The sequence below is a fragment of the Aotus nancymaae genome, unplaced genomic scaffold (genome assembly GCF_030222135.1).
Source record: "Aotus nancymaae isolate 86718 unplaced genomic scaffold, 86718_ANA_hifiasm-v0.15.2.pri h1tg000079l, whole genome shotgun sequence".
Lineage (NCBI taxonomy): Eukaryota > Metazoa > Chordata > Mammalia > Primates > Aotidae > Aotus > Aotus nancymaae.
In genome coordinates this window covers 21107771-21127694 of record NW_026988494.1, presented here as the reverse complement: position 1 = coordinate 21127694, position 19924 = coordinate 21107771, and the positions used below count along the sequence as shown (strand labels likewise).

Genomic DNA, 19924 nt, shown 5'->3' with positions numbered 1-19924 from the left:
AGCAGAGAGAGTATTCCTTGTGGGGGGGTAGCCATTTGTTCCAGTTGCCCTGGGCAGTCCAAATTGTCCTGATGACATGTACTCCAGAATGTCCCAGTTTGGGACAGGAAACTATAAAGAGTCTAGATTTGGGGGATTAATGAACAGCCGCTTGGCTGAATCATGGCAGTTATACTGAGTGAATAGGAAAGAAATTAAAGGTAAGATTGAGACCATATTACAGAGATACATTGAATACTAATGTAAGTTCTTCCACTGATTCCAGGGCTGGAACAGGAAATACATAAGATGCACTTGGTACATGTTGTAGTGCTAGAAAGTAAGGAAATAACACGCACACATACATACATACATACATACATACATACATACATATGTTGATGTGGGTATGTCAAAGGAACACAGGGGCCAACTGAAAAAGCTGCCAGTGGCCAAAACTGGAACAGTTTGAGCATCAAAATAATGTATTGGATTATAACCCAAAATATAAGATAAATATGAGTCCATACTGATACTGAATGGTTGAATAAATAAGAAATGGGGCTCTGTGTGATGGCTTCCTCCCAAGGAGTGCAGTAGGGAAAGGGGGAAGGGAGAGTAACTTTACAGTAGGAAGCTGGTGATCAAGGGTCTCACATCATCAGGGTAAGGCATGTTGACATCGTGAACCCTGGGTATGACTTGGGGACAATGGCTCTTCTGCTCTGTGATCTTCTATCCCAAAAGCCATAACTCCATTCTAGTTAGGAGAAAAGCATCAGACAGATCCACGTTGGCATTCTATAGCATGCCTGACCAGCACTTCTTAAAACTGGGGTGGTCCTCAAAAGCAAGGAGAGATTGAGACACTGTCACAGCCAAGCAGAGCCTCAGGACACGTAGCGACTGAAGGTGATGTAGTGACCTCGGTGGGAAGCTGGAACTGAGAAAGGACATGGGGAAAACCGAGAAGATCTGAAGAAAGGGTAGTCTTGACTCTGTCACTGTTGGTTCATTGATTGTGAACAGTGAACCACACTAATATCAGGTGTTAATAAAAGGGGAAACTGAGGGTGGGCCGCATAGGAACTACGCACTTTCTTCACAATTTTTCTTTAAAACTTTTTAAATGAAGGATTTTTTTTAAGTGTTCTAATAGGGCTTTTGAGCAGGTGAGTTGAAAAATAATCAGAACAGTATGATAATTCTCTGTGATTGTATCTGTGGTGAAAATACAAGGAGATACCTGTTTCGTCTGCACAGTGTACATAAACTCTTATTGTGCCAGAGCACCCAGTTCAGCACGAATGTCCTCCCTGTTCATTTCCAGACCTTTAAGAACAGTGAACCCCTTTGAGTTCCGTAGGACTTCAAGACTAGGTATTTTGATCACATACTTTATAACATACTCATGTGAAAAGAGTATTGAGCTGTGGGTAGCAGAGAGAAAAACTGGGCTGGACACCAGGGGCCCTGGTTGCTTCTTCTGGTTCTCTGGTGACCCAGCAGAGTGACCCTGGGCTTGTCACTGAACCTCTCCGGATCTGCTTCCTCGTCTACAAAAGGAGAGGGTTGAACTGGGGAAAAAATTTCTATGGTAACTTACAGTTCTAAAAATACTGTGCTACTAAATTAAGGTTTAGAGGGAGGCTGTAGCACCACAAATAATGGAATCTATGTTTCTGATTTCTTAGTCCCTTGTCTGCAGTACTAAACTCCAAGAATCATTTTGAAGACCACTCTGAGACTTCTTTAGAATTCTCATCCTACTCCCCATATTCTTGGAGTGGAGATTCAGTTTAGAATTCCAGTTTTAGATGAGCTGAAGGGATTCCAACTCCTTTGTTTCATAGTTTAAGAAACTGGGCTCCAGAGAGATTGCGATTTGTTCAAATCACAAAATGAGTCAGAGGCAGAGGCCAGGTTTTCTGATATCTGGTCTAGAGCACTTTCCACTGCAGTGTCCTTCCGACAGAATATGGGCTGTCTTTTGCACTGCCACTGGGACCTCATTTGCACTGTCTCCAGAATGGTCCTTGAGGGCAATTGCTCACTCTCCAAAAACTATCATGTCAGTCAGCTCTAATCAGTAAGAATGGGAAAAGTAACCAGGGTGTGGGGACAGAACACGTCTCCCCATGAACTTTTCTTCTTTAGGTCTGAGAAAGGAAGACAACAATTTTTTCTTTTCCTTTTCAGTTCCAGACCTTACCTTTCCTCCCTGGTTATTATGTAGCCAGAAATTATTTATTTACAGAAGCCATGTGAATCAGCCAGCCCCCAAAGGGTTAACACTCAAAAATTACGGGGCTGGGTTAACAATAAACAGGATGTCCTCCAGAAATTAAATTTAAACCACTGTGACTCAGGCTGGCCCATCCCCTTTACTGGATTGCTGTCTGGGGTCATTATCGGTGGTTAATTATACCGTTGGGTTTAGCAGCAGTGTGTTGGTCAGTTTGGGCCAAAGGAAAGCAGGCTCAGGGAAAAGGGGGTGTGGAGGGAAGGGTGGGACCTGGGCCTGGTGGAGCGGGTCTGGTGTGTTGTGGAAACATGCGGTTCGAATGGAAGAGCCAAAAGGAGAGTGATGAGCATGGCTGGCTGAGAGCCCTCTGCCGGACCTGATTCCAAGGATTCTCGACTCACTTCCTACCTGGGATCAAGAGCCTACCGTTTCCATAGCTATTGGGATGCACTTTCTAGCCTGGCCGCTTTTCTTCCTGGAATCGGAGAATCATAGAATACTCAGTGCCTCAAGGCAGCTTCTAAATGACCTAGTTAATCCACTTGTTTTATGGAGTAGGAAATGAAGTCCCAGTGCAGTGGTTACCTGCTGAAGGGCAGCCTCCCCTCCCCTCCCCTCCCCTCCCCTCCCCGCCCCTCCCCGCCCTGCCCCGGCCCACCCCTAGGATTTTTTGTTGGTTGTTGGTTGTTTGGTTTTTGTTTTGTGTTTTGAGACAGAGTCTCACTGTCAGCAGGCTCTGAGTACAGTGGCTCGATCTTGGCTCACTGCAACCCCTGCCTCCCAGGTTCAAGCAGTTCTCCTGTATCAGCCTCCTGAGTAGCTGGGATTATAGGCGTGTATCTCCACACTCAGCTAATTTTGTATTTTTAGTAGAGATGGGGTTTCACCATGTTGGCCAGGATGGTCTCGATGTCTTGACCTTGTGATTTGCCCGTCTTGGCCTCCCAAAGTGCCAGGATTATAGGCAGAAGCCACCACGCCCATTGGTTGGTTTGAGATAGGGTCTTGCTATATCACTTAGGCTAGAGTACAGTGGTGCAATTATAGCCTACTGCGACCTCAAACTCCTTGCCCTCACCTTTTCATTGTCTTTAAATGACAGACTATCAGTAGGAAAGATGTTCTGAGGCAGAACAACCTGCATCTGACACTGTAGATGGGAGGACCTCTCTTTCTCAGAACCAAGCCCAGATGTTGACGGTTGCACGCCCACCAGGGCCCATGGTCCAAGTACCAAGTAGCAGGCAATGGCCACGCTTCCTCACCCTCCTGGGGGAGGGTGGCCTGTACTGTACCGATACTTTCAGCTACATCCTTCCCCACTTCTCACAATATCCCTCTTTGTCTCTTTCTCTTACAGGATTCCTTTTAAGATTGGGCAGCCCAAGAAACAGATTGTACCCAAAACAGTGAGTAACCCGATTGTTTTGCTGTGAGATTTAGTTCTGTATCACATGGCCTTTGCATAGAACCAAAGCTTTGAACCAACACATCTTGGGGCTGGAAAGACAGCAACCTGGGCCTCTTCCCACTTATGCGGATCCAGAACCTCACATAGACTGGGGCTTAGAGGGGCCTGCTGTCCTGGGACATTTCCCCCAGTAAGGTTAACCTGGGCTCTTCATCACCCTTGGGCAGGTGGAAGAGGTGGATTACCAAAAGGTAGAGAAAGATACTGCTTCAGAATAGTCCACCTCTAGGGACTGGCTTGCGGTCTACATTTTTGCTAACAGCATTCCTGAAACAGAGCCCCCCCGTCCCCCAAAGATACTGCCCAGGCAGTTACCTCAGTTGCAAAAGACCAAGAAGCTTTTCCCAGTGCCCTCAGCCTGTTTCTCCCAACTTCCAAATGCATTCTTGGCCATGAGTCACTCAGCAGGAGGGGAAGATTGAATCCCTCCACCCTTTAACACCCCCCTGACCTCCCCCCAATTTTTCATCCCTACTCCAGAATGGGAAAGGAAGAGAATCATAGATTCTTAGGAAGTTAGATCTGGAAGCTCATAGAGATCAAGTAGTCCAACCTCCCAATTTTTCCTGATGAGGAAAACGAGGCCCGTGGAAGGTTGCAGCGACTTTCTCAAGTTATAAAAACCCCACACTGGCAAAGCTGGAGTTAGAGCTCAGGTTTGAGCCTCTGGCCAATACTCTTTCCATTGCCTTATGCTTCCCCAGGCTGTGAAGCCCTCCCAGTGTTTTGGAATCCCAGTGTAGAATAGCCTTTTCAACCCCCTGACCCACAAATCTGAATGAGTCTCTTGGTTTTAACATGAGAGACCACAACTGTAGCGCATCTGTGACGTGACAGCTACAGAAAGTCCAGCACTGTGCTGGCAGCAGAGGTCCTCATCTGTCATCCCAGCCCCTGACAGTTCTCCTTGCCTTACTAGCTTTTTCCCCTCCTTGGCATAGCTCTCAGAAGCACAGGAAAGAGATTGCTTCAGTCTGGTGAGAACTTTGGCACACATCTGACCACTGGCTCCATCTCCAGCAAATCCAAAGTCAGGTCGCTTGAAAGGAAACAGGCGCAAGTTAAAAGCTCCCTGACTGGGTGCAGTGGCTCATGCCTGGAATCTCAACACTTTGGGAGGCCAGGGTGGGAGGATCATTTCAAACAAGGAGTTTGAGACCAGCCTGGGTAACAAAGTGAGACCCTGGCTCTACAAAAAAAAAAAAAAAAAAAAAAAAAAAAAAAAGAGTGCCTGTAGTCCCAGCTACTTGGGAGGCTAAAGCAGGAGGATCGCTTGAGCACAGGAGTTCAAAGCCACAGTGAGCTATGATTGCACCACTGCACTCCACCCTAGGTGATAGACCGAGACCCTGTCTATTTAAAAAAAGTGGGGTGCCTCTCTGCTTCACGCAGAGGCAGGTTGCTGACCAACTCAGCGTTGATGTCCCATGCAGAGGCTGACCATCTGTGGAGGCTCTCAGCTGAAGTCCAGAGAATCTGGGTGTGCACATGTTGGGCTCTAGCCGGCTGCAGGAAGTGGGAAGGTGTGGCTTTGAGTCTCCAGAGTTTAATCCATGACAGTCTGAAAGGGAAGTGGTTTCAAGAGGGGTCTTTTGTTCTGAATGCTTGCTACAAACAAGCAAACAAAAACCCTCCTGGCACCCCAACCTTTATAGAAATGGACTTTGTTCTCCACAGAAAGTGTAGGCAAACGAACTGCTTTGCCGGTTTGTTGGTGGCAAAATCTCTGGCTCCATTCATCTAAGGAGTGGCAAGGACTCGCGGGGAGGGCAGATGCACTCAGGGCGTCCCTCTTCCTTCCTCGCATCTGTCTCGCTGGAGATGGAATTGTGATCCTCTGATTACGGTATCTGCTCTCCCAGATAGACTGGGAATCAGGTAGGGGTCAAGAAACAGGTTCAGGAGGCTGGCAGCCTGGGTCCCCATCCTGGCTCTGCCATGTGCCGTCTGTGACCTTGAACAAGTTCCTCAACATCTTGAGCCTTTGTTTCCTTATTTGTAAAGTGAGGATAATGACAGTACCTGTGTCACAGATGTTACTTGAGGCTCAGACAAGGTAGCACATTGAAAGCACCTAACACAGTGCCTGGCACAAAATAAGCCCCCAGTTAATATTAACAACATCACAGGAAGCTGGTTGACTTGACCCTCTTTATGAACCACCAGGGACTCAGCCTGTCCCAGGAAGCCAGATTTCACAATGCAGCAAAGTCGGTGAGGCCTTTGATCTCTCACAAAGAATCACAGCTGAACTCAGCTTGGGGAAGAGTTATTTGCTTCCCTGACCTATACCCCTCCGCTTCCCAGAGGCACTGAAGTAGAATTAGCAAGACCCTGCCTCTTCAGTCTCATTCCCCACCCACTACCTCCTTCCAGCCCCCAAAACAGGCCTGGGCTGTGCAGTTGTCTCAGCATCTCTGGCAGCTGCCCTTCAACAGCAGTGACGCATTCTGTTGTTCTTGCCCAGGCACTTTCAGGGAGGGGAGCAGCTGTGGCTCTTTGGGTTATTGGAAGTCATGGAGCCCCTGTCATGGGAAGAAATGCTCGTGTTATCTTCAGGGAGTTTCAGGAGGTTTTTGGCTCAAGGCACCCAACTGTCAGGCACAAAGAAAGCATTGTGTCCGTACCCTCAGTGTTCTCCTTTGCCCAGGTTATTCACACACATTCCATTATTGTCAAGGCTTTGGCTGGAATGGCTTGTTCCTGCTGGGGCTGACCATTAGAACTGAGATGGAGGAAAAAAAGCTCCCCACTATCCCAATCCTAATCTTCCACCCAGTCCCCTCCTGCTCCCCAAGTCCCATAAAGTGGCTGGAGCATCTTAGCCTGGAAAGAAGCCGCCGTAACTTCCTGCATAACCAGGGAGGATGGAAGAGGTCTTTGAAGCTTTGCTATTTGTGTCCCTCTGAATCAAGGGTTACTCTGGGTCTTAAACACAAGGAACGCACACACCAAGGTTCCTAGCCAGGTGGATGCTCTGCGAAGTCAGAGCAAAGAGAGTCTGGCCACACAAAGCCTCTCCACTGGAGAAGGATTTTCACGTGCCAGGCGGTAGGTTCCTCAGCCTCATTAATCCTGCATAATCCTGCTAGAACATACCTTCAGGGAGCCCACATTCCACCCAGAGCATCCCTTGAAGGAGGAGCTTCCCACAGTGCTGCAATTCTGAGCTTCTCAGATTCCGATCAGATGCACCTCAGCCCTGGGATCACAGCCTCGGCCTTGCCTGCCAGTTTCCTTTTTCACTTCACCATGAGCATAGGTTGGGGTGGGAACTCAGCCTGTTCATTCACTTAGCAAATACTGGGTTTCCACTCTGTGCCAGGGCCTGACCTGGGCACTGCCAGTTGAGCAGGGAATAGCACAGCCCCTTCCTCCCACCCTGGGCCTTGGAGAATGAATGCAGTACGTGGCCAAGGATAATCGTGTGGGCCTTGGTTCTCCCTGCACTAACCTCGCCAGGCTGGCCCAGCCTGCCCTGATCCCCTGACGGTCCATGCACATGTGTTTACACTTGCATTGTTGACTGGGGTCCAGTTGCCTTTTTGGCAAAGGCATCAAGCGTTCAAAGATATTCAGATCTTTTCTGTCTGGCTCTTTTCCTCGGAATGAGGCTCCAGTGTGTCCCTTTAGTCCCTTAGCCATTATCTGAGAGGCTAGAATTCTGGCAGTGTCCCTGTGCATCTTTCCCCAGTGGAGGAGAGAGCTCTCAGAGCAGTGAGCTAGAGAAGCCACCCACCCCAGCCGCTGGCAGCAGGGGAGGTGAGATGTTTCCGAACTCCTCTCACGCTGTCAGATGGCCTTCAGTGGCACCAAGTAGAAAGAGCATACTTCCGCCCCTGACTTGCTCCTCAGCTCCAGTGTGAGACCTCAAGCTCCTCAGCTTCCAGAGTGATCCAACCTAGCTAAAAACCTGAAGTCCCTCCCGGTGCAAGTCCAAGCAGTCCCCAGCCAGGGAGACCAGGTGTTCTCTGACATCCCACACACACCAGCACACTTGGGGGATTGCAAAAGAGAGGAAGGGAGCCAAAGACTGGGGCCCCGGGGTTCAGCAAACTCTCAGCTCCCCTCCCAGAGAGCACCTCCTGTGTGTTCTGGATCTCTAGATGAGCTTGGTTTGGGCCAAGTAGTGCTTTGTTTTAGTTTTCTCTTTCTGGAAAGAAATACTTTTAATAAGTGAAGATGCTGCTCAGCTGTCATATCCTGCAAGGTTAGACAAAAGATGTGTCGGCTGAGTGCGGTGGCTCATGCCTGTAATCCCAGCACTTTGGGAGGCCAAGGCAGGCAGATTACTTGAGCCAGGAGTTTAAGACCAGCCTAGATAATATGGTGAAACCCCATCTCTACCAAAAAAAAAAAAATTTTCAAAAATTAGCTGGGTGTGGTGGCTCACTCCTGGAGTCCCAGCTACTTGGGAGGCTGAGGCATGAGAATTGCTTGAGCCTGGGAGGCAGAAGTTGCAGTGAGTCGAGATTGTGCTACCGCACTCCAGTCTGAGTGACAGAGTGAGACTCTATCTCAAAAAGAAAGAACAAAGATGTGTTTAGCAAAGGGAGCTAGGGCACTGTCACAGCACCCAGGCATGGGCCTCCACCCTTAGCCAACATCAGGGTTTCCCTAGCTGCCAGTTTCCTGCATGCTTAGGGCAGCTTCTCCTCTCTGCGAACAGGTTTATAGCCCAGTCTGCAGCCCCAGATTGCTCTGGTCTTCCCAGAACCCCAGTGAGCAGGAGAAAAACACAGAAACTAACTTTAGTGAGCACTGCCGTGGGCCAGGCACCTTGCAGTCTGTTCTACGTACGCTGCCTCTTAATCCTCAGAAGGAGCCACTGAGGTAGATATTATCATCAACTATTTTCTCGTAAGCCACCTAAAGTTGGCTGGGTGAGGTGGCTTACACCTGTAATCCCAGCACTTTGGGAGGCCAGTGCGAAAGGATGACTTGGGGCCAGGAGTTCAAAACCAGCTTAGGCAATATAGTAAGATCCCATCTCTACAAAAATTTAAAAATTAGCCAGGCATAGCGGCATATTCCTATAGTCTCAGCTACACAGGAGGCTGAGATAGGAGTATTGCTTGAGTCCAGAAGGTCAAGGCTGCAGTGAGCTATGATGGCACCACTGCATTCCAGCCTGGACAATAGAACAAAACCCTGTCTCAAAAAAAAAAAAAAAAAAAAAAAGTCCTCAGTACTATCAAGGCTCCACAACTAGTATCAGAGTTCATATCTTACCTATCTCTGCTCATGCCTCTAAACTGCATTCGTCTGTGGCCCTGCTGGAGAAAACTAGGCTGACACCGAAGTACAGACTTTGAAGGGCCCTGGCAAGGCTCCTTCACACCAAAGCAAATTTCCCACCTGCAGTCACTGCGGAGCCTTTCCCTTCCTTTAGCTGAGACTTTTTTTTTCCCTGCTAACTGGAAATCCCCTGGGACAGGCAGCACTTTAAATGCTTATCAAGCATTTGTGCTTTAGTGGGAGTGAATTTTGAATTTTTTTCTTAAGAGTAGCTTTTGCTGGATCTTAAGGAAAGTAGTGATAAAAATAATGGGTTCCTGGGTGGGGAAAGAGTCTGCTGAAAAGAGGAAGAAAGATTGTAGGATGGGAGGCTGGGGCACCAATGGTGGTTTTTACTTCACAGTTTTGTAGAAGATACTGGATGCCACGATCATAAAGTAAGTAAAAGACCATTTTTTCCCCTGCTTCCGGATTTTACAGTTGAAATGAGGAAGGTACAGCTATCGCCATGCAAGGGGGTCTGTTGTCATGCCCTGAGGGCGGGCCAGAGCTAAGCAGACTCTGTCCAAGTCTCTCTGGCCTTATCACTGCCGTCCAAAAGGCCCATCAGCAAGCATATTTGTATCTAGCTGTTGTTTATGTGCACCACCAGGGCCCACGTCTGTTTGAATCAACCAGGGTATCCCCAGGTCCTGGCAGAATGTATCCCACTTAATACGTGCTCAATACATGTTTGTAGGAATGAATATTGTTTACATTTGAAGCAAAAATACCTGAACCAGGACTCTGTATTCTAGCCTTGCATTGCCACCAGAATGTCCTGCGTCCTTAGGGAAGTCACTTCCCTCTCTGGGCTTCAGGCTCCTCATTTGTGACATGACTGCTGTTTTGTCATTCCAAGGCTATGTTGAATTAATCTAAATCTAAACGTGCAGTGCTAATTAGGGTTGATGGGCTCAGAACACTCTCAGGTCATTGTTGCTGGATGGCAGTGATGGGAACAGCCTGGCTCTGACAGTTTCTGCAAATATGTACTGCCTGACCCTCAGCCTATAGCGTAAGCAGAAGTCAGGATCTAGGGCTATCGGGGGCAGGAGTCTCGGGGAGCAGCCAGGAAGACTGCTTTCTTAGGTCAAGGCTTTCATTCATCAGAAAATGCCTTCTAGGAGAGTGATGGTTACGAATGCAGGCCATGGAGCCAGGCTGCCTGGGTTCCATTCCCACTGTGCTCAACTCTGCCCTTCACCAATGGGGTGACCTTGGCCAGGGTATATAACCTGGGTCCCGGTGACCACCTCAGTACTGTCACCTGATAGTCACGCCTGCCTTGGAGATGAGTGTAGAGAACTCCATTCTTGTAAAGCACACAGTGAGGGCTCTGTGAATGTGAGTTAGCGGTTTTGACTGCTCAGAGCATGAAGCCCAGAAACTGGCCCCTGACGTCTACTGCTCTGGCCAGGGAGAGTAGGAAGGACTGGCCTCTAGCTTAGTCTCCGTCTTTGCCTCTTGATAGCATTTACTTCCCATTCCACGCCCATAAGAGACCCATACTGAGGCCTCTTTTTACAGATAGTGAAGTCTAGGCACTAAAAGAAAGTACTAGATTCTTTAACTTGTAAGTGCAGCCCCAGGTTCAGGACTCACCCATTTGGTTTCAGTGTTGCTGGCTCTCGAGAGTCACTGTCTGGTTGGGAATGGAGAGAGCCTGCCTGAGTCAGTAGTCATAGTGTCTGTGTTTGATGCATCCCAGTCACAAAGCACAGGAGCATGCTTGTCCTGACCCACCCCGAGCCCAGCAGGGGCAGGTGGCCCTGAGAGGAGGGCACGGTAGGAGAGGAGGCGCCCTGTGTGGACCTGGAAACTAGGAAGGGCAAAGACAGCCCCCAACTCCAGACCCGCCCTCTCCTCTGCACCCTGCTGCCTCCCTGGATGGGATCCAGTCACATTCTGAGCACCCTGACCACCTCCAGCCTGGGGTGAGGAAGGCACGCAGCGAGTGCCTTGCTCCCAGCTGGGAAGAGCAGAGCCACGGTCTGCTGCCACCTGCCTGGCTGGCTTCTCTGGGAGGGGAGCCTTCTTCCCTCAATCAAACACTTAATTAACTTGGGAACACAGGAATACCATGTCAGGAGCGCTCTGTCGGTGCTTGTGTGAACTGGACCCTGTTGTTTTCTGCGGACTGGGGCAGGGTGTGGAGAGAGTTTCAGGAGGCTGGGAGGTTTTTTCCACCATGCTGTCATTTCTCCAATAATTGAGTTATCTCTCTTATTGCAGGTGGAGAGAGACTTTGAAAGGGAATATGGAAAACTCCAGCAGTGAGTGTCAACCCCAGAAGGCTGAGGCGGGAGGCAAGAGGGACAAGGGCCCCCTGCCAGGTCTCGCCTGTCTGCCCACCACCCTTCCCTGGGCTGCCCCTCTGCCCCATGAGCACCCTAGAAGCAGAGGGCAGCTCGGGTCACCAGGCTGCTGGAATCGTTCCCCAGCAGTGGCCGCACGAGAGTCATTCACTCGAAGCCTTTGGGTGTAGTGGCACTTCAGACAGCAGAAAGTGTCCCCATGGGGAAGGGCCCCTTCTCCTCCTCCCTGGCAGGCCCTCCAGAGTATCTGGGCTTCCCTCAGTTAGGGGAGGGGAAGGGGGATCCCCAGCAGCCTGTCCCCTGCCTTGCAGACTAGAAGAGCAGACCCGGAGGCTGCAGAAAGACATGAAGAAGAGCACCGACGCCGACCTGGGTAGGTGGCTTTCCACCCGCACCACTGGCTGGGCAGGTGAGGCAGAGGTGGGCATCCTCCCTCAGCCCCCCGAGGACTAACTGACGTCGTTGCACTCAGAGGATGCCTACCCAGTGTCCTGAGAAGCGGCCTAAGGACAGTCACTCCTCACTAGTCAGATCCTACTTCCCACAGAGCTCGCACCACCCCACTTTGGATGTGGGTGCTGGGGCAAGGCTCTCCTGGGATTCTAGTCAGGGCGGTACTGCAGCTGGTGGAAGCTTCTGGTAGTAGATGTCTCGATTGCCTCAGAATCCGGGCCGCCAGCTCAGGCTGTCCAGAGGGAAAGGGAAGCCCATTCCCTCTTGCAGAAACAAGAATCCCTGGCCTGCTGGGCCGGGCACTCCAGTGGCAACAGGAATGGAAGCTGTGGTGTGTTGAAACAGAAGGTTGGGTTAAAGTGTAAGGCCAGAAATGCCCCAGATAATTCCGTCATAACAAAGGGTACTGGGAGGTCCATGGAACATGGGGGCCAGCAGGTGCTGGGAAACAGCTCGGGCCCTTGGGGAGGTTTCTTGGCTGGAGAGTTCTTGTTTGAAACAAGGAAGAATAAGGCCCAGGAGCCCGGAGCCACAGGCATGTCTGGGATAAAGGAGCATCCAGAGCCCTTGTCACAGGCCACGTCCCAGAAAGGAGGCGACGAGCAGCTGGGAAAGGTGGAGAACTCCTTGAGGTTCTTTCTCCAAGGCCTCGACTTTTCTACCTCAGAGCAGCGAGCACTTGACCAAAGGTTGGTCAGTGGCTTCAGCACTCTGTGTGCACCTCCAGACAGCCGACTAAGCTCCACCTCAGTTCTCTCACCCGGGAAGCAAGCACAGGGAATGCCAGCCCAAGTGGCACGGGCTGGTGTTGAAGATGAAGTCACCTGAGCAACATGAAGCACTGAGAACGGCCTGGCACGGGTCAGCTCTCGGGGGATGTCAGCTCCTGTTGTCACCGTCATCATTGTCGGCAGCAAGGCTCCCTGACTGGTTCGACCTCCGCTGCTCCTTCCCTGGGTTCAGTGGGAGGGACATGTCTATATACCACACTGGAATGGGGACCTAAAAGAGACTTGGGTCTGGCCAGGACTGCTCACTTCCTCTCATTCAACAGATACGGACTGAGAACCCACCTGTGCCAGGCACTGTCAGTGCTAGAGAGTCAAAAGCAAGACAAAATGAGAGCTTACGTTCTAGGAGGAAGGCCTGCAAGAGATCTAAGAGGATGGGTATAATGACACGTCATGGCGAGCACTGTCAAGAACAGTCAGGAGGTGGAGAGTGACCGGGTCCAGGGAGGCCTTTCTGGGGAGGTGTCCCTTGGGCAGAGTCCTAAAGGAATGAGTAACCCAAACAAGTAGAGCCAAGGAAAGAGGGCCTGAAACACAGCGGACAGCAAGCGTGGAGGCCCAGAGGCCGCGGACAGCAAGCGTGGAGGCCCAGAGGCCATGCATGCTGACCAGAGATGCAGGAGAGCCAGCAGGATGGGGGAAGAGCCATCTTCAGTCCCCTCAGCCACTCCAGCTGCTGAATAATGCTGTTACAGTTGTGAAGAAATTTCACCTACACAAGCTCTTCTGACCTTGAGATTGACAGGGCACATGACACGTCCGTTTTATAAAAGAGGAAACTGATGTCCATTTGATGAAGGAGGAAAAGTTCAGCTCCTCTTCTCAAGCCCAGGGCCTTGTCTCCACAGCGAAGCCTGCCCATGCCCCACTCATTCCTTTGCCCTGCCATCCCAAACTAGAAACAGCCCCACTCCAGAACCCTGGCCTGTCCAATCTTGGCTTGGCTGTCTATGAACCTAGTGCAAATGGGTGCAGTGTCACTGTCTCCTGACACCATTCAAAGGGCCATAGTGCAGTGGGCACCTAAGGGTGAGATTTGAGGACCAGCTGGCCCCTACTTGGTACTGCAATTAAGAGGAAAACACTTGAAATGTCCCTAATGGAGGCAGTTATTTGAATTTGTTCCCATTTTATGCCAGCTCCTAAGCCTCAGCCAGTTACTGATGTGTAAACACACACCTTTCCTACCAAGCACTGATCACAAAAGGAAAACATTCCTTCCCTGGGAGCCACCGCCACCGCCACCACCATGCCCTGGTGAGTGCTGACTGCCTGTGCAGGGACTGTGGCCGTCTTGTTCTGTGCCATAAATCCTCATGCCAGTGCTAATTCCTGGGCCATGGGCTGGTCTGAACATGCACCTTGCTCCTGGCCCCTACTGTTGCCAAACTATGTGTGTCACAAGCCAAGGACCGGATTTGGGCGTTTGTGTGCAGTTGTTTGTTTTGTAGTTATTTCAGGTCTGAGTTACTTGGGTTGCATTTTTCTTGATCGGTCCCCACTGCCTTTCCAGTTCTGGAGCTGCTGTGACCCATTGCTTCCTTTCCTTCCTGCTTCTACAGACAGCTGCATTGTCAGAGCATAAATGAAGCCAGGTTGTGCTGTGTTCACAGCGGCTTGCTCCGGAACCAAGGAAGGCATCAGGGGTCTATGAGGCGCCATCTGTGGCTGTGGAAAGCTTAGTTTTCCAGCAGAGAAACCAGGGTTCGATGGGTGACTACAGAAGCCTAGGATTACTATCCTCAGTTAGGAGTGGATGTGGGCAGAGACAGCACCTCTGGAGAGCAGTGGTGCTGGTTGCAGGGCGGAGGCAAGCCTGATGGCCACAGCAGTCTTCCACACGGGGCGGGCATCAGCGTTATGGGTGGGCTTGCTGTGCTGCAGGCCGCGGGGCCCCACCTCCAGCCTCTGATTCATGGGCTGGGCGAGACCTGAAAATGTGTGCCCCTGGAATTCCCAGGTGATGCTGGAGACCCACACTGTGAGCACCACTGATCCAGACAATTGAGGGGAATGGAAGGATGCCTTTCCTGAGTGTGGAGTCTCCTGAGCTCCCCAGCAAGGTGGAAAATCCCCAGTTATTCTAAAAAAGATGACCTTTCTTTTAGAAACTTATATTACTTTCACAGTGCTGTGCTGGATCTTTGAATCTTACATTCCAGAGGCCGCATCAGGACTCCAGAGATCCAGATGGGGTCCAAGACCCTCACTTTCTCTATGGTTCAAAGACCACCAGCCTCCCGATGTGGGCCAGGCTGACTGTGCCCCTCTCCCAGTCCCTGCAGGGAGCAATGAGGAGGGATATGTGCCAGAGCAGGGACCACAGGCCCAGAGGGGCATGGAGACCTGCTGTTCTTTATTTTGTTTTGAGGGGGAATGGGGTCTTACTATGTCGTCCAGGCTGGTCTCGAACTCCTGGGCTCAAGGGATCCTCCTGCTTCAGCTTCCCAAAGCGCAGGGATTACAGGCATGAGTCATCACGCCCAGCCAAGGCCATGATGTTCTTGGCATCATCTACCCCAGCTCTGCTCTGCGCGCATGAATCGGAGGCATCACTGGGCGGGGATTCCAGACCCAGTTCTGCCCAGGGCTGGCCACTGAGTCCACTCAGTTCCTTGACTTCCTGACAATGCAACAGCTTTAGGAAAGAGAGAGGGAAGTGGGGCTGGGCCCGGTGACTCATGCCTGTAATCCCAGCACTTTGGGAGGCCTAGACAGGTGGATCACCTGAGGTCAGGAATTTGAGACCAGCCTGACCAACATGATGAAACCCTGTCTCTACTAAAAATACAAAAATTAGCAGGCACCTGTAATATTACCCAGCTACTTGGGAGGCTGAGGCAGGAGAATTGCTTGAACCCAGGAAGCAGAGGTTGCAGTGAGCCAAGATCGTGCCATTGCACTCCAGCCTGGGAGATAGCAAGACTCCATCTCAAAAACAGAAGTGGAAAGAATGTCTCCTTGATCCTCTGGCTTTTTGGGTTTTCTTCAGATATTTTAAAAAGAATAGAAGACATTTTTAACATTTCCAGCTTTATCTAGAATTTTATTATCTTTCTATTATGCCGTATGTGATCATTTCATAATCAAATCAAGTTACATATTTGTTCCCAAACCTACAGTCACTTCACAGAACTTGAGGTGTTTTTTTCCTCCGTTTCCTCAGCGTTTCTGGAAAGTTTACATTTCCAGCCTTCTCCCACAGTTTGCCCTTTTGCTGGGTGACTATAGCACTCTCCTAAATTCCAGAAAAATCCCAGGAGGATGCTCTGGGCTGGCTAGTTGTCTACTCAGTGCTGCCTTGCTGGCTGATGAAGGGGCCTGGGGGAGGTGGACCCTTCCTCAGGGAGAGCAGGGTCAGGGGTCGGGCTCATGCCCTGGAGTGCTAGGCAAGGCCACATCTGTAATTAACTGGGAGGCGAACCTTATGTCATGCGTCAAGACACTTTCCACAGTTAACATCTCTGAAATCAAAGTACTGTAACACTTGAGAGTGTAGCCTGGTTTGACTGACAGCAGGTTTTTTTTTCTTAGTAGTTTGTAGAGTAAGTGTCTTGTAACGAAGAGCATCTTAAATTCAGTAACATGCAAATAAAAGAAATTCCTTGCAGTGTGTCTTCTCTCCTGCCCCAGACACACTCTGACACTGGTACAGACAGCATCAGGCCAGCATGGCCCTTCTCCATGACCTCTTCCTGCCCCTCTAGAATTTTGTTTCTAGACTCTACAAATAATGGATGCCTGAAAACATGTTCAGGACCAAAAGCTCCAAAGCTGCCAGCAGGTCTCCAGCCCGCCTCTGAGCCGCCTGTGACTCGCAGGCTTCCCATCTGCCCAGCAGGGAATGTCAACACAGGAGGGAGGAGCACGGAGGGGTGGGTGGCACATTCGTGGGGACCGGGTACCAGAGCGCCTGAAAAACATCAGCGGATGCCCCATCAGAGCCTCGTGGACCTGTCCACTGGCTTCCTCCAGGCCAGATCACAAGGAGAGCAGTCAACAGGGAGGCAGCTGGCCAGGGTCAAGGGTCAAGGCCCAGCTGGCGCTCACAACCATTTGACCTTGGAGACGTTACAAATGCTTTTGTACCTGATCTGCCTCCTCTCTAAAATGGAACCAAAATAATTTCCCCTAGATGTTCCCTGGGTTGTTTGAGCTCTAAATGAGAGTGTATCGGAACCTTGACAGAACCCCAAGATGGGGACCTGCTGGCAGCTTTGGAGCTCCTTGTCCTGTACAAGTTCCCAGATCTCCATTATTTACAAACAAAATTCTAGAGGAGCAGGAAGACACCCTGGAGGAGGGCCATGCTGGCCCAGTGCCGTCTGTGCCAGCTGCAGAGTGTCCAGGCAAGTCTCAGGGGAAAACACATTTTCCAGTGAATCTCTTCCTACTGGATATCGAGGAAACTAGGGGTTGGCAGGCTACAGCTGCTGGCCTAATCTGACCTAGTTTTGTCAATAAAGTTTTATTCAAACAGCCACATCCATTTTTTGTGTGTTGTGGCTGGCAGTTTTCACAGCACAAGGCAGAGTTGAGAAGTTGCAACAGAAATCATACGGCCCACAAAGCATGAACTGTTTACTGTTGGGCCCTTTGTAGTGAAAGTGTGTGTAAACTGGAGTACTGTTACTCTTGTCCATGTGGGAGTCCCAAACCAAGCTTGACGTCCAAACCACCTGGAGACGTGGTTTTAAATGCATATTCTTGGGTTCCAGCTTTACTGAATTAGGATCTTTGGAGCCAGAAGCATTATATTATAGCCTCCCACCCAGATAGTCCTTTTTAACCTAGGGTTTGGAGAACAGGTAAAGCTGCTCAAAAGAATCGCCCAGAACAGTGTCAGTGAGGGGAATGAATATTAAACCAGGGGATCAGCGGCTCGTGGCTATGTGGCACTCTGCCATTCTGACAGCCATGGCGGTGAGAAGAGGTCATCAGGGTGCAGGCCCCTGGCCATAGGAGGGCAGAGTCCTTAAGAGAAGCCCATGAAACCTGTCCCTTCACAGGCTCACTGAGCTTTGGCTTTTTACAGCCATGTCAAAATCTGCTGTGAAGATATCTTTGGATTTACTCTCCAATCCCCTCTGTGAGCAAGACCAGGACCTTCTGAACATGGTGACGGCCCTGGACACTGCCATGAAGCGGATGGATGCCTTCAACCAGGAAAAGGTAGGTGACTGGGTCTTGGTCTGGGATAGGCCTCTCCCTGGAGGGACTGTGCGGGGAGGCCTGAGTAGGCTCCCTCTGCTCTCAGGGCACTTAGCGTTCTGGCCTTGTGTGCTGCAATGTGCCGCAGGCCCACAGGGCTCTTCACAGACTGTTCTGCCCTGGCTCTCCCTGCTTCCTGAGGCTCCACGAGCTGACATCACTCACTGTGAGGGTCGCCCATGGTAGTCCTGTTCACGCAGCCCCTGAGCCTTCTGTGGCTCAGGCCCAGGACAAGGACAGTGCCCTGTGGTCCTTGGGGCTTTTTGGTCCAGCAGTAATTAGGGGCCCGGCCTTGCCTATCATCCTCCCCTCTCCCACCCCACCAGTTTTAATGTCTTTGGGCTTTTCTTTTACAGGTGAACCAAATTCAGAAGACTGTGATCGAGCCCTTAAAAAAGTGAGTAAATGTTACCTGGGGGCCTCGGAGCACTTATGGGAGAGGCAGGTCAGCAGCCACTTGGAGCTTGAACAGCATTTCTAACAGCCTGTCCCCAGATTCCATGGGGACCAACAAGAAACTCAATGGGGACGTTAGCTCTGTGACCTGTGGCCTAAGGGTCTGTGCTACTGTGGGCTCTAGAGCACCTGCATGGCCCAGGTGAGCTCAGGTGACCCCTGCCCGCCACCCCCGACAAGCAACCGGCCACTCCTCCGGTGGTCATTTGACCGCTTCCTCCTGATTGAGAGCCAGTGGGGCCAGGCTTGCTGAATGGAGCTAGCAGAGATCTTGGCCAGCCCTCAGCAGACATGAGCAAGGCCTTTCATCTTGCCCCGCCGGATTGGGAGAGCAGCTGCCTGCAGCACTCGGCTTTGGAAACATGGGGGTGGCCGCACACAGGGAGGGGTGCGGCAACAGGGTCTGGCCTGGGAAAGTCCCCTAGCTTGTGACCTGTCGGGGTCAAGAATGCTTCTGTGAGACTCATCTTCTGTCAGGCAGGCCCTGGTCTGTGATCAGACAGGCCTATTCCCTCGATCCCCAGGGCGGGGAACAGGCAGAGCCATGCCTTGAAGCCCCGAATCACTTCATCATCTTCCCTGGCCTCTCCCGAGCAGGCTGTGACCTAGAAAGCGCCTGCTTGCCCAGCTGCACTTCCTTGCCTCTTCTGTGGTGGTCCTGGGCAGTTGCCTTGCCAGGGCCGGGTAATGAGGCTCTGCCTAATTATCACTGGCCTGGCCCAGGGCCCGGAGGGCAATGAGGGGAGCAGTTTTGATCCTGCAGCCCCTGGGGTTTGGGGTTGCTGAGCTGTTCATTGACTGTGCAGGCCTGAAGTATGGGATTAGGAAAAGGCCCGCCTGTCACTAGCAAGCTGTTGTTTCTAAGCCAAGACCGTGGAGGCTCAGTGATGGCAGGGAGAGAAGGGACTGCACCTCCCATTCTGGGCCTGGCCCCGCAGCCTCCCCAGAGTGGGCATCCACCACCCGCTGCCTGCTGGTGACTGGTGACAGTACAGCCCTGTGCCATGGGGTTGTATAGGGAGCTTGAGTGCAGAAGGAGCTCCATGGCTGTGGTTTTCAGTCCTGGGCTTCAGGACAGACGGTTCAGGGCTGGTTGGGAAGGACACAAGCCAAGAAGACCCTGCCGGCAGAGGGCTCTTCTGTGCCAGGGCTGCAGGGGTCCCAGAGACAGACACAGAGGCTGCCACAGGCACCCATGGCTGGAAGAGTGAGGCAGAGACCCAGCTCAGAGAACTGAGGGACTGACTCCCACCTCGATTTCAGTACCAACAAGGCGCCCTTGAAATCTGATCCCTGGCTTCTGGAGCCCAAATGGAGAGAAACCCCGGCCACTTCCCACCACCCTGGTGGCCCACCACCTGCCAGGAAGGTGGGGGTGTGGCAGAGGGGGCGCACCATCTCCGCTGCAGATCCGCTGACCTCTGCATGAGCCCTCAGGCCTGCCTGGCTGGCTTCTCCCTGCATCCCCACAGCTGACATATGATCTCCCCCGACCACATAAAACCGCGCAGCCTGCAGCCTCCTCCCCATTGGCTTCCTCTTGCCAGAAGAGAAGCTCCCAGGGACCCCAGCACCGGAAACAGGAAACTGCAGCTTTCCTGTCCTCTGATGAAGATCATGGCCACATGGCCACCCCACCGCCCCCAGCCTCCCAGCGGGGCTCTGCCTCTAATCCCCAGTCTCTGGGCTGTGTTCACATGTCGGATGGGGATGCTTTCAATTT

The 19924-nt window shown here is 51.4% G+C and overlaps 1 protein-coding gene across 4 annotated transcripts in view; it reads left to right on the top strand.

The window, feature by feature from the left end:
- The window catches only part of BIN3 (bridging integrator 3), a 57174-nt gene that overhangs the window by 20530 nt on the left and 16720 nt on the right, over window positions 1–19924 (top strand). Inside the window, exons 1-6 of one of the 4 annotated variants that reach the window (XM_064368888.1) lie at window positions 3589–3633; window positions 9337–9370; window positions 11208–11248; window positions 11602–11663; window positions 17570–17706; window positions 18102–18142. In XM_064368888.1, the coding sequence (XP_064224958.1) occupies window positions 11636–11663; window positions 17570–17706; window positions 18102–18142 (206 nt within the window). In that variant the 5' untranslated portion in view covers window positions 3589–3633; window positions 9337–9370; window positions 11208–11248; window positions 11602–11635. Of the gene's footprint in view, window positions 1–3584; window positions 3634–9336; window positions 9371–11207; window positions 11249–11601; window positions 11664–17569; window positions 17707–18101; window positions 18143–19924 lie in introns of those variants that run through there. The other 3 variants (XM_012435195.2, XM_012435197.3, XM_012435196.2) reach the window with 3 other exon arrangements.